At 39.1% G+C, this 14,515-nt stretch overlaps 1 protein-coding gene across 19 annotated transcripts in view; it reads left to right on the top strand.

Moving 5' to 3' along the window:
- AHI1 (Abelson helper integration site 1) overlaps positions 1–14,515 on the top strand; it is a 179,341-nt gene that overhangs the window by 84,297 nt on the left and 80,529 nt on the right. For 17 of the 19 annotated variants that reach the window (XR_004968762.1, XR_004968761.1, XR_004968760.1 and 14 more), the window contains one exon: positions 11,779–11,834. Coding sequence is in view for 15 of the 19 variants with exons in the window: in XM_036316695.1 (XP_036172588.1) it covers positions 11,779–11,834 (56 nt within the window). In the remaining 4 variants the exon portion in view is untranslated. Of the gene's footprint in view, positions 1–11,778; positions 11,835–13,007; positions 13,082–14,515 lie in introns of those variants that run through there. The other 2 variants (XM_036316700.1, XM_036316702.1) reach the window with 2 other exon arrangements.

Genomic DNA, 14,515 nt, shown 5'->3' with positions numbered 1-14,515 from the left:
AAACATTTTGGTTTGTGTCTGCTGAAGGCCCTAGAAATTCAGAGGAAGACCCTGGAAATTCAGAGGGAAAGGGCTATTTAAATTAAGTTCTCATTTACTCTTCATTAGGTTATACTTTTCTAAAACTGTGGTCAGAATAGCCTTAAGGTTTCCCTTGGACTAACTAAGTGCATACTTTTGCATTTTGTGGCTTAGTTACTTTGGTCTGGAGAGTGAGCAGACTGTGATATCATAGAACTTACTGGCAGTGTTTTCTGGAAATGAATACCTATCACTTATTGAAAGTGTCAGCTTATGATGGAAATTAGGTTTAAGGACCAGACCTTGTGGTGATGATAGAGACTCCTAGTAATGTTGATTTGTATTTTCCAGAATTTTAAATGTGTGTTTGCAGGAAGCTCCCTTCAATGAAAAGTGAATGAAAAGGTAAAAAAAACTATCTCGGTATTGCTCTTAGTAACTTGTCTCTGAGTTTGAGAGCAAAGTATATGATAATATAGAAACTACAAAAATGAGTAAATGGAGTGACTGGTCATTTTTTAAAAATAATTTCAGAGGTTTTTGCATTGTAAATGTGCATTAAGTAAAAAGTAGAACATTGTTCTAATTTCAGGCAATTTACTTTTCCCCCCCCAACTTTCTCCACTATAAAAATTCAACTATAATTTTACAAGGAGTAAAAATTGAAAATTATTTTTGACTAATATCCAGCTCTTTTTTTTTTTAGCAGAACCAAAAATTTATTTTAGTAGAAGCACCCTAACTAAAGCTATTAACCACTTTAAAAAATAAAAGCTTTTTTATACTTTATCAAAAATTAATCCATACAATTCATCATCCAATGTTCTGTAGAGAGTACTATGTAATAGGGACTAAGCCAAGCCCTGGAGAAATGGAAAATGAAAGACTACCCTCAAAAGTCCTCCCAGACTAGTTGAAGAATTTAACAGGCAAAGAAATAGTTACAGTATAATGGGGTTGAGTTCAATAGGAGATAAGCACAAAACAGGGAGCACAGAGAAAGGAATCAATCTGATTAAATATATTATCCTTATAAAATGCACTCAGTTTCATGGCCCTGTTCAGAATTCTTTGTTGTCTACATAATACAGAACAATATTGTCCATTTAGGACTCCCCCAAATGATAGTTTAGGGCTAGGTATCTGGATTTTGTTGCAGGCTAATATGTCAGAAGTCATATAATAATTTTAGTTACTATGCTATATGTTTCAAACCCTGCCTCCCAAGGGTATTCTGATATTCTGGGAATGAATGAATAATTATAAAGCACTCCAGTTTCTTGCCTATTAATATGTATGAGTGACTGTGTGTGTGTGTGTGCTGTGTATACTTGCCCCGCTTTGGAAAGGAATCAAGTCTTTCACATCTCATAGCTGTTAAATTTTGTGTGAGCCAAATAGGTTTTATATTTTGGCTAATTCAGAGAATCAACAAAGTTTGCCATGAGAAGGAGGGGAGCTTTAGGGAGGTTGTCTTTTGTTTTTCTTTTTTCCTTCTTTATTTTTATAACAACACTAGAGGCCCGGTGCACAAAAATTTGTGCACTCGGGGTGGGGGGTGGGGGTCGGGAGGTCAGGTCCCTGAGCCCTGCCTGTGCCCTCTCGCAGACTGGGACCCCTCAGGGGATGACTACCTGCTGGCTTAGGCCTGCTCCCCGGGGGATTGGGCCTAAGCTGGCAATCAGACATCCCTCTGGCAGCCTGGCAGCCCTTGGGGGATGTCCACTTGCCAGTGGGGAGCAGGCCTAAGCTGCAGTGGGACATCCTTAGCGCTGCTGAGGAGGCAGGAGAGGCTCCTACCACCGCCGCTGTACTGGCAGCCGTCAGCCTGGCTTGTGGCTGAGCAGAGCTCCCCCATGTGGGAGTGCACTGACCATCAGAGGGCAGCTCCTGTATTGAGCATCTGCCCCCTGGTGGTCAGTGTGTGTCATAGTGACCAGTCATTCCCAGTCGTTCTGCTGTTAGGGTCAGTTTGCATATTACCCTTTTACTATATAGGATAGAGGCCTGGTTCACGGGTGGGGGCTGGCTGGTTTGCTCTGAAGGGTGTCCCGGATAAGGGTGGGGCTCCCGCTTGGGTACCTGGCCAGCCTGGGTGAGGGGTTGATGGCTGTTTTCAGGCTGCCTGCACCCCCTTCAGGGTGGGGGACCCCACTGGGGTGCCTGGCCAGTCTGGATGAGGGGCTGAGGGTTTTCAGGCTGGCCAAGCCTGTGGGTGACTGAAGCTCCCAGCCCCTCCTTTTTTTCTTTTTATTCTGGGATTTATTTACCTTCTATAATTGAAACTTTGTTGCCGCTCCAGCTCCAAGGCCATGGCCTGCTAAAAGCAGGTATCTGGGGTTTGTTTAGTTTCTATAATTGCAACTTTGTTGCTTTCGGAGCTCAGAGCCCGGCCGCAGCAGGCAGGGAACCTTGGCTTCCTCCATCACTGAAGCAAGCAAGTCTCCTGTGTGCTTCAGCTGTGTGGCTGCCAGCTGCCATCTTTGTTGGTGGTTAATTTGCATATCTCGCTGATTAGCCAATGGGAAGCGTAGCAGAGTTACAGTTAATTTCAATCTTTGTCTATTATTAGATAGGACTAGAGGCCCGTTGCACGAAGAGATTCGTGCAATAGGCCTTCCTACCCCTGGCTGTCGGCACCGGTTTTCCTCCGGCACCCGGGACCTAGGCCTTCACTCCGGCCGCAGCGGAGAAGCCAAGCCTTGAGGCTTCTCCACTTCGACTGCAACAGAGAAGCCAATCTTCAGTCTTCAGTCATCTTCAGTCTTCAGTCGTCATCAGTCTTCAGTCTTCGCTCTGTGCCTGCATATGCAAATTAACTGCCATCTTTGTTGGGTTAATTTGCATACTCATCCTGAGTGGCTGTTGGGTGTAGCTGAGTGACACCAATTTGCATGTTTCTCTTTGATTAGTGTGGATTATGAGGCTTGATGTTTAATGTTATCGCCATTTTTTTAATCTATGTATTTTCAAGAGAAGATTTAACAAAGAGTTGAAAGTAAAACACTTTAAAAGCCAATGTTAAAGGCAGTTATAAACGCACTAGAGACCCGGTGCACGAATTCGTGCACAGGTGGAGTCCCTCGGCCTGGCCATCAATCAGGGCAGGCCAGTTGGGGAGGAGGGGCCACAGGAGGTTGGCCAATGGGTGGGATTGCAGGAGGTTGGCCGGCCATGGGAGGTTGACTATGGGAGCACACTGACCACCAGGGTGCAGCTCCTGCATTGAGCACCTGCCCCCATGATGATCCGTGTGCATCATAGCAACCGGTTGACCGGTCATTTGGTTGTTTGGTTGCTTAGACTTTTATATATATAGAGACAGTATAGCAGTTAGTTAAATTAATGTACTTAATACTCATTGAACTTTTACAGGGGAAAAATATATATAGCATGATAAGCATGTTTTTAAATGACTTTGCTTTGCTTTGAGTATGGGAAACATTTTCTAAATTATCATGCTTTTGTTCAGAATTTAAATTATATCTTTTTTGGCTAGAACTGACAAATGAGTTATTTCCTTCCTACATTCTCCATACCATACCAAAAATACTTTTTTTCAATTAAACCCTTTCTCATTTTAACTTTTTCTTTGTTTTATTTTCTGTTTTTTAATTCTAAGGGATGTTTAATTGCTGCATATGCATATACTGGGAATGCAAAATTCATTTATATATTTAGTAAGGACCCAGTGAGTACTTACTTTGTGTCAGGCACTGTTATAGGTGTTATGTGAATGTATCTGTAAAACACACACACACACACACACACACACACACACACAAACAAAAAAACAACAACACAGAGACACACAAACACACACACACAAAAAAAAACATGCAAAAATCCAAGACCTTGTTCAGTTTACTGTCCAGTAGAGACAGACAATAAGAAAACAAATATGCAATAAAGGGCAAACAAAGCAGGAAAAGGGGATAATTGCTGTTTTAAATGGGATGGTGAAGAAATGCTTCAGAAAGAAGCTGACGAGTAGAATTTTGAAGAAAAAAAAACCATGGTGTCTGGGCAATATAGCATCTCCAACCAAGATCCTGAGTCAGGAATGTGTTTGATGTGCAAGATGGCCCTAGCTGGTTTGGCTCAGTGGATAGAGCGTTGGCCTGTGGATCGAAGGTTCCTGGGTTCATTTCTGGTCAAGGGCAGGTTGCCGGCTCAGTCCCCAATAGGATGCGTACAGGAAGCAACCAATCAATGATTCTTTCTCATCATTGATGTTTCTATATCTCTCTCCCTCTCCCTTCCTCTCTGAAATCAATAAAAATATATATTTTTTAAAAAGGGGGCCAGTATGGCTGGAGTAGAAGGAATGAGGGGGAAAGTAGAAGATAATGAGGACAGAGGGATAGAGAGGGACCAGGTTGTACAGAACCTTGTATAAATGAAGTACAGAGCACAGCCAATCCCCAGCACTGGCAATATTCACAAGAGACATATTTTTGAAAGGGAGAGGTAGGTGGGGTTGTGCTGTTTGATACTTGCTATATTAATAAAAATGAAAAAACTTTTACAGAGTATATATGATATAGTGACAAATATTTCCTCATTGAGAAGGCTATTTACTAGGTATACCAGTTATTCGGATTTTTTTCAATAGATGGAGTTACACATATGTTGATATATATGCAATTTGATATGTATGCTCTTTTGTTGTATTGACAACAAGCTTCAAAACTTCATATGTCAAATTTTCTGAAGGTGTTAACATCATAGATAATTTTACAATTAAAAATTTCGAATTTCGTGCCTAAAAGGAGCATTTGCGGGAAGTTTTAATTCATTATTTTGAAGAAAAGTGCTGCTGAATATGTTGGGAAGCTTATGGTGAGCATGCTCCATCTCAAGACACTTGTGAACGCTGGTTTCAATGCTTTAAAAGTGATGATTTCAATCTGAAAGACAAAGAACATCCAGGTCAACCAAAAAAGTTTGAAGACCAACAATTACAAGCATTAATGGATGAAGATGCATGTTAAACTCAAAAACAACTTGCAGAAAGATTAAACATTGCTCAGCAAACAATTTCCTATCATTTACAAGCACTGGGAAAGGTTTTAAAGGAAGGAAAATGGGTGCCACATCAACTGAACAAAAGACAAATGGAAAACCGAAAAGTCATCAGTAAAATGTTGCTTCAATGGCACGAAAGTCTTTTTTGCATTGAATTGTGACTGGCGATGAAAAGTGGATTTATTTTGAGAATCCCAAATGCACAAAATCATGGGTTGATCCAGGTCAACCATCAACATGGACTGCAAGGCCAAATCACCTCAGAAAGAAGACAATGCTCTGCGTTTGGTGGGATCAGGAAGGTGTGGTGTATTATGAGCTTCTAAGACCAGGTGAAACCGTTAATACTGATCGCTACCAACAACAAATAATCAATTTGAACCATGCTTTGATTGTGAAACGACCAGAATGAGCCAGAAGACACGGCAAAGTACTTTTGCTTTATGATAACATACCATCACACACTTCAAAACCAGTTAAAGACACGTAAAAGATCTTGCCTGGGAAGTATTAACCCACCCGCTGTATTCACCAGACCTTGCTCCTTCAGATTACCACTTGTTCCGATCGATGGCACACACACTTTCTGAGCAGCACTTCAAAACCTACGAAGAAGTGGAAAATTGGGTCTCTGAATGGTTTGCCTCAAAACAAGAAAAGTTCTATTGGGACGGTATCCACAAATTACCTGAAAGCTGGGGAAATATGTAGCTAACAATGGACATTACTTTGAATAAAGCACTTTTGATTTTTTTTTGAAATTATCATGTTTTCTTTGATTACAAAATCCGCATTATTAACCAGCACACCTGGTAAACTAACTGTTATCAGATGTGAAAACTAATAATAAGAAGAAATGTAAGGGTATTCTTGCGAGAAAAGCCAGTTAAAAGATGATTTTAATTTTTGAGGTGGGAGAATAAGACTGAAGTAAGAAAGTACAGATGTTAAATCATTGAGTATTGGAGATCTGGGATGTGAGTGGTAAGGAATAAGGAAATGGAATTTAAGGGTAACTTAGACTTATAATTTCAGTGAATGAGTGGGTGGAAATCTATTTTAAAATAGGAAAATATAGGAATACTAGAGGCTCGATGCATGAAATTCCTGCAAGGGGCTGGGCCCTTGCAGCCGCAGCAGCTTGTCTTGGCCCTCGCAGCCCCGGCTTTATCTGGAAGGTCGTCCAGAAGGACATCTGGAAGGTTGTTCGGCTGTCGGTCTAATTAACATATTATATTTTTATTATAGATTGGGGGAAGTTAATGAACTGTATCTTTTGGTATATATTGAGTTTCAGATACTGGAAGACATGTGAAGTGAAGTATCTAATAGCTTGTTCATTCATTAGAACCTTATTTATTAACTATCCCACTATGAGTCAGGCCCTGTGCTAGAAATTTGACTTTGAAATAAAGTTTGGAGCATAAGTATAGATTAAGGATTCAGTGGCATGTGCATAGTCTTTGAATTCACAGAAGTTAATGAAATAAGTTGGCAAAAGCTATTGAATGAAAAGAGGCCAAGTGACTAAGAAGCATTAGGATGACTGAAGTTGACAGCTTAGATGTTTGCTATTAAAATAAAGAAAACAGTTGAGGCTAAGGCCAGTGTGGCTCAATTGGTTGGTGTTGTCCTGTGCACTGAAAGGTTGCTGGTTCAATTCCTGGTAGCAGTTCAACATTTTGCTTTCACGTCGATGTCTCTCTCTCTCTCTCTCTCTCTCTCTCTCTCTCTCTCTCTCTCAATTAATAATTTTTTTATTGTTGCCAGCATGGCTCACTGCCAAGTACACTGATTCCTAGTGTATGGGGTTTGGCAACAGGGAACAGACTGAAGAATCTCAGAGGGAAGAGGGGAGGAGGTATGGGAAGAGATTAACCAAAGAATTTATATGCATATATGTATAATCCATGGACACAGACAATAGTGTGATGAAGGCCTGGGCGGGGGAGTGGCTGTGGGGGAGCAGGGTGGAGGGGATCCATGGAGGGTAAAAGGGGGACATCTATAATACATTCAACAATAAAGATAAATTTATTTTTTTAAATGGAATAAAATAGTACTAAAAGAAAATGGCTATCAACCTAGATTTCAATATCCAGCAAAAATATTCATCATAAATGATGCCAATTAGAGAGTTTTCAGGAGGGAAAAATAACATAGTCACCAGAAGATTTAAATTACAAGATTTCTTAGGGAATTTATCAACCTGAAGGTAAATGATCTCGGATGAAAGTTTGGATCTGCAAGGAGGAATGAAAATACTAGAAAGGAAAAATATATATCTAAATATAAAAGGCTAATTTTTTAAAATTCTCAAAGATTGCTGACTGTTTAAAACAAGTATACTGACAATATATTGTGGAATTTATAACATGTAGAAGTAAAATATAAGACATTAGTAGCATAAAGGGTGGTAGGATTAATGAAATAATACTGTTTTAAGATGATTGTATTTTTTGTTAAATAGAAATTCCTAATTCAGTATATACTGTAATAAATTAAATATGTCTATTATATCTCTAAATTAACCATTAAAAAATATAGTGGCTCAGTTGGTTGTGTGTCTTCCCATGCACCTAGAGGTTGCTGCTTTGATTCCCAGTCAACCTGCCTGGGTTGTGGTCTTGATCTCCAGTACAGGACATGCAGGAGGCAGCCAATTGATGTTTCTCCTGCTTATTAATGTTTCTCTCTCTCCTCCTTTACCTTCCCCCCTCTCTAAAATCAACAAAAACATGAATATCTAAAAATTTAACCATGAGGGGACATAAAATGGAATAGGAAAGATATTTTATTATTCCAAAAGAATACAGAAAAGGAGGCAGAAGGGAACAAAAGTATAGATGCAATAAAATAGCAAGATGGCAGACTTAAAAATAGCCATACCAGAATTGCATTAAACATAAATAGCCCACGCATTAAAAAGCAGAGATTGGCCCAGCCAGCATGGTTCAGCGGTTGATATAGACCTATGAACCAGGAGGTTATGTTTCAATTGCAGGTCAGGGCACATGCCTGGGTTTCAGGCTCAATCCCAAGTAGGGGGTGTGCAGGAGACAGCCAATCAATGATTCTCTCTCATCATTGATGTTTCTGTCCCTCTCTCCCTCTCCCTTCCTCTCTGAAATCAATAAAAATATATATATTTTTAAAAAAACATTGTCAGACTAGACAATCTAGCAATAAATATTTATTGAAACAATGATTTTTTGACTTTTTTAATTTAATGATAGGTTGATTTACTCTATAGGTGTTATATATTCTTAAGTTCATTTTGAGTTATTCTAATTTTAAAGTACCCTGGGTAAATTGTACATTTTAACTATACTTCCACATTATTAATATATTCAGTGAACAAAAATTTAAATTAGACTATAAATACAAATAATTGGTTTTTTATTTTATTTTATTAACTAGAGGCCCGGTGCATGACTTTGTGTACCAGTGGGGTCCCTTGGCCTGGCCTGCGGGATCAGGCTGAAACTGGCTCTCCGATATCCACCGAGGGATCCCCTATTGCAAGAGGGCAGACCAAGGGACCCCACTGGTGCATGATCAGGGCCAGGGAGAGATGCAGGAGGTTGGCCAGCTGGGGAAGGACTGCGGGAGGACTCCAGGGCCTGTCTGGCCCTTCTCACTCAGTCCGAATCCACTGGACCCCGGCAGCAAGCTAACCTACAGGTCAGAGTGTCTGCCACTGGTGGTCAGTGCATGTCATAGCGAGCGGTTGAGCAGCCTTAGCATTCATTAGCATATTACACTTTGATTGGTTGAATGGCCTACCGATCGACCAGACACTTAGCATATTAGGCTTTTATTATATAGGATGTTTTCCATAAAGTAAGTGTATAAGTCAGTATTCTACAAAAAAAGAGAACCAATAGGATGTATATATAGGTAGATTTATTTTAAGGAATTGGTTCATAGGATTGTGGAGGCTGGGTAGTCCAAAATTTTCAGGTAGCCTGGCAGGCAGGAAACCCAGGGAAGAGTTACAGATCAAGTTCTAAAGAAGTCTAATGGCAAAATTCCCTCTTTTCTTTGAGGTCAGTGTTTCTTAAGGCCTTCTCAACTGTTGGGATGAGACCCACCCACATTGTGGAGCACAATTTGCTTTACACAGACTCCACTAATTTAAATGTTAATAAAGTTAAAAAAAAAATACCTTCACAGGAACATCTGAGATGTTTGACCATATATCCGGGGACTGTGGCCTAGCCACGTTGGCACATAAAAATAGCTACAACAGCAAGCTACTCATTATGAGCTTTTACCTTAATAAAAGTGAAATAAGGCACAAATATAAATAAATGTAGATTCTTCAGCTAAAATTTACACAAAACGGTGCTATTTTTACTTAAACTTATATCTTTCTGTATATTCTTTACTGAAAGTTTGAACAGACATTTATGATTGTATTTCCAAATGATATTATTTCAATAGACAATCTAAATTGAATACTAAGATTATATCTTTGGATAATCCACTTTTTAAAAATATATATATTTTATTGATTTTTTACAGAGAGGAAGGGAGAGAGATAGAGAGTTAGAAACATCGATGAGGGAGAAACATCGATCAGCTGCCTCCTGCACATCTCCTACTGGGGATGTGCCCGCAACCAAGGTACATGCCGGCTGACCGGAATCAAACCCGGGACCCTTCAGTCCGCAGGCTGACATTCTATCCGCTGAGCCAAACCGGTTTCGGCGATAATCCACTTTTAAAACCTATTTTTAACACATCCCAAAATTGAAACTGTAAAATATGTAGGTTTTTCCCCCCTAATTTTATAAACTAAAGATAATAGGGGTTTTTGTTGTTGTTGATTTCCATCATTTTGAAGTTACTTTGTAATTGGATAAGAATTTAAAAATCAATAATCAGCCTGAGTTAATTTTACAGCAGATTACAGTAGTACCACATATGTAAGATGTTGCTAATTCCTGAACGGTATGACTACTTTCATTTAAAACCCAGCGTGTCATGCCAGACTGTTCTTAATGGTTGCTGTTAGAGAGAGATGTGGGGGCTGGGAAAGTGGGAATTTCACCATTTGTTGTATATACTAAAATATTATTAAAATCTTGTATTAAGAGTTGGCATTATTTGAATATTTTATAATATATTTTACTTGGGTTTTTAAACTTTTTTAAAATTGGAGGCCAATGTTACTGTAGGTATAAAAATGTGTCTTCCCATCAAAAGTACTTTAAAGATTTATTACACTTAAGACAAAACTATTCATTTGCTCTGTGATATTTCTTCAGAAAAGGATAGCTTTTATTCTAGACTGTGGAGGTCAGAAATCATAATTTATCCTTTATAATTTATCTTTTATTACTGAATGCCCAGTAGCCACTCAATAAATATTAGTTGATTGGATAAAAGTAGTATTGGCCTTCACTGGCTAAAAGTAGATATTGAGAGAATTTTTAAATGAACCAAAAAAAAATTTTTTTTAAATCATGTTTTATGGTACTTTGTTCATTTTGAATATACTCTTACAAAGTGATTAAAAAATGATTGTTTTGTATTGATCTCAATAATAGTTTAAGAAAAATAAGTTAAGCCCTAACCAGTTTGGCTCAGTGGATAGAGCGTCGGCCTGTGGACTGAAGGGTCCCAGGTTCAATTCCGGTCAAGGGCATGTACCTTGGTTGCGGGCACATCCCCAGTAGGGAGTGTGCAGGAGGCAGCTGATCGATGTTTCTCTCTCATTGATGTTTCTAACTCTCTATCCCTCTCCCTTCCTCTATGTAAAAAATCAATAAAATATATTTAATAAATAAATAAATAAATAGAAAAATAAATTAAGTCCCTGTGAGAGGGAATAGTGTTTAGTTATTCATAGTGTTCAACTATGAATTTTGCTAATTGATACCAATAGTACATTCCATTTCTCACTTCTAACCAGCCTTGCATGTGATAGCCTTTAGAATTATTTGAACAAACTTTTCTAAAATCCTAACTCATTGGTTTGCTGATGGACATAGATTGTAAAGTAAATGAGACCCACACTGTGCTCATTTTTAACCTGAGCTTGACTTTGAACCAGTATCTTTACAGATGAGATGCAGTGGGCTATATCCTTAGAAGCTGTTTATTACAAAGAAATGCAGTAAAGTGAATTGGAACAAAAAGATAAATCCACACATGATAAGAGGATTTTTTCTCAAGTTTCTCAGTCACTATTATCATTTTAAAGGAGAGAAGCAAAGGGAATTTTAATTTTCCAGATATTCCATGGTGATGAATAAACAGCACAATATGTCATAGAAGGAAGCCAGGTCAAAGAGAAATTCAAATAGATTTATTTATTCTTTTTTTGAGAAAATGAAGTGATTCCTCTCTAGCCTTTGTGATACTTCTTTATGAAAACTTGATGACCTCAAGTCAGAAAGAAATCTTTCAAGGAAGAAATGCAGCAGAGCAGGGAAAATGGTATATATAATTTTTGAGCCTAGAGCAGGATATGGACACACCTTGCTCTATTGCTGGAATGGAAAAACTGGCTTAGCTTGCCTTGAGTCAAGTCTCTTAGCTAAACTCTCCCACCGTTTCTGACCATGGTATTCATGCTATGAATTTAAAGGATCCTGCCATACCAGTGAGGCTTTTTTCTTATATGTAAGCTGTAGGAGTCGTGTCTTCATGACATAAATGTCTTCAAAATAAACTGTGTAGGTATAATAAGCAGATATTCACACTCTTTTCTTTTCACAGGAATTATCAACATAGAAAGAATGCCTTATAACCATTATGCAGATACATCACCAACGGTAAGGCAGTCTATTTCTGCATTATTAAAACTGATAAGAAGCTGCAGTGATACTAGCTATAATAATGTCATTGTACAAAACTCTTATCACCTCCCTTTTGTCAGTAGTTATATCCCTTCAAGAAAATGAACCTCATGTTTTGTAATTAATGAAGAAAATTTACTAATTTTTGCCAAGATATAGGAAAATAAGATCTGTATCATTTTTACAGGTACTTATTTATATTAATGTTATAAATGGAATGTTTTTTTTTAATTTAAGAATACTTTATACTTTTTGCCCAGCCAGTGTGGCTCAGTGGTTGAGTGTCGACCAAGAGGTTACATGTTCGATTCTGGTCAGGGCACATGCCTGGCTTACGGGCTCCATCCCCAGTAGTGGGCGTGCAGGGGCAGCCGATTGATGTTTTTCTCTCATCCATCATTCTGTCTCTCTATCCCTCTCACTTCCTCTCTCTAAAATCAATAAAAACATATTAAAAAATACTTTATACGTTTGATAAAGTAATGTAAATATATATGGAAATTGATTTACACCCTTTTTAAAATGAATGTTATTTTGTGCACTAGCATCATTTAGAGTATCATTTACTATATTAAAAATAATTATAGAAGATAATATAGAAGGGACATGATTAAAATTAGTATCTGAGTATATTTATATGAAATATATATCAATTGATAGTTCCCACTAGACAGATTTATAAGATGATATAAACTAGAGTACATCTTTCTCTTCACAAAGCATAATCTTATTTCTTGTCCTTTCTATTCAATACAACTCTTCATTTCCTGCTACTAAAAAATGTGTTTTTAAGAAAATGAAGAAAATATTCTACTATATTTGAATTTTATTGATAATTAATATTTTTCTCCAGGGAAAATTGACTCCATTTTTTATTTGTAATAAATCCATATGATTAATTCAACATGTTTGTGACTTACTGTGTGGTGCTCCAGAAAAGACTAGTGTTTGAGGAATTAATCAGTGTAATCATAAAAAATACTTGACTATAGTGTATATTCCACTTATCTTTAGTAGTAGTAACATTATGTAAATTTTATTATTTAATATTTAAAATTAAAGATAACAATTATGGAAAACAAGTTATTTTAATATATTTGAACCATTGGATTATTTTTAATACTTTTGAAATTTATGTTATTCATGTAGGCATTCCTGTGGTACTGGTGTTTACATTTCTGGTTTTTTTTGTATATTCTGGAACTCAGAGGACAGCTTGGCAGGTTTGGTTTTTTTTGTCTTAACCTGTGGGCTGATTATAGATACCCATGTTAATTAAATGATAAAATAAAAGAACTGAATCCTCATGAACTCATGAGAAATAATGATATTAACTTTTTCAGTAGTTATCTCAAAATAACTCCAATGAATTAGGATATATATATCCTATATAATAAAAGGCCAGCCACCATAAGCATACCGACTGGAACAACCAGAGACCAGAACCACCACAGCCCCTCACTGGGCTGGCCCCGCCCCCAAGCAGGTGGCTAGGGGTGATCAGGCAGGCAGGCAGAGCGGTTAGGGGTGATCAGGCAGGCAGGCCAGTGTTTAGGAGCGATCCGGTAGGCAGGCAAGTGGTAAGGGGTGATCAGGTCAGCAGGCCAGCATTTACGGGCGATCAGGTAGGCAAAATGGCTCCTCGCAGGTCTGGCCCTGCCCCCAAGCAAGTGGTTAGGGATGATCAGGTAGACAGGCAAGTGGTAAAGGGTGATCAGGTAGGCAGGCCAGCATTTACGGGCGATCAGGTAGGCAGACGGCTCCTCGCAGGGCTGGTCTCGCTCCCCCAGCAAGCAGTTAGAGGTGATCAGGTTGGCTGGCAAGTGGTTTGGAGTGATCAGGTATGCAGGCGAGTGGTTAGGGGCAATCAGGTAGGCAGATGGCAAGCGGTGGTAGCAGCAGTGGTGGGGCCAGCTGCCTGTAGCCGGGGGAAGGAAAGCCCTGATGGGCCCTGATCTCAGGCCAGGCCTAGGGACCCTACCCAAGGGGTCCTGGATTGTGAGAGGGTGCAGGCCGGGCTGAGGGACCCCCCCCCCCCCAGGTGCATAAATTTTCGTGCACCGGGCCTAAGGGACCGAACTACCGGTCAACTGGTCATTATGACATACACTGACCATCAGGGGGCAGATGCTCAATGCAGGGGCTGTCCCTGGTGGTCAGTGCACTCCCACAGCCAACCACTTGTGGCCAGCCAACCTTCCACAGCCCCTCCCACCAGCCGGCCCAATTGGGACTGGGCAAGGTGGCCCCGATCGGCCCCTGATTGCCAGCAAGGCTGAGGGACCCCACCAGTGTAGGAATTTGTGCACTGGGCCTCTAGTAGCTAATAATAATAGTTCAGGTACTGTTGGTCTTTTGATTATGTTTTTCTAGTTGGATTAAGTGGTAGTTCCTATTATATTAATAACATTTCTACTCTGTGCAATCAAGTTTTAATATACTTGGTTTATACAGGCACTCCCCATACATTCAATTCTCTAGGTTTTGACTTGAGTCAAGCTTCCTTTTTGTGTTTTCTAAAGCTCTTCTCCTCTCTCATTGCTGCAAACTAAGCATATTCTACTTCCCCTCTTCCCCAGGGCCCCCCTGGTTACTGACAGTTAACTTTGTCCCTTTCTCCATAACCTCTAAATAGGATCACAAGTGTGTTCATACCC

The sequence above is a fragment of the Myotis myotis genome, unplaced genomic scaffold, assembly GCF_014108235.1.
Source record: "Myotis myotis isolate mMyoMyo1 unplaced genomic scaffold, mMyoMyo1.p scaffold_m19_p_7, whole genome shotgun sequence".
NCBI classification, from domain to species: Eukaryota; Metazoa; Chordata; class Mammalia; order Chiroptera; family Vespertilionidae; genus Myotis; species Myotis myotis.
The sequence above is the reverse complement of the archived record's forward strand: the minus strand, read 5'-3'. Positions and strand labels throughout refer to the sequence as shown.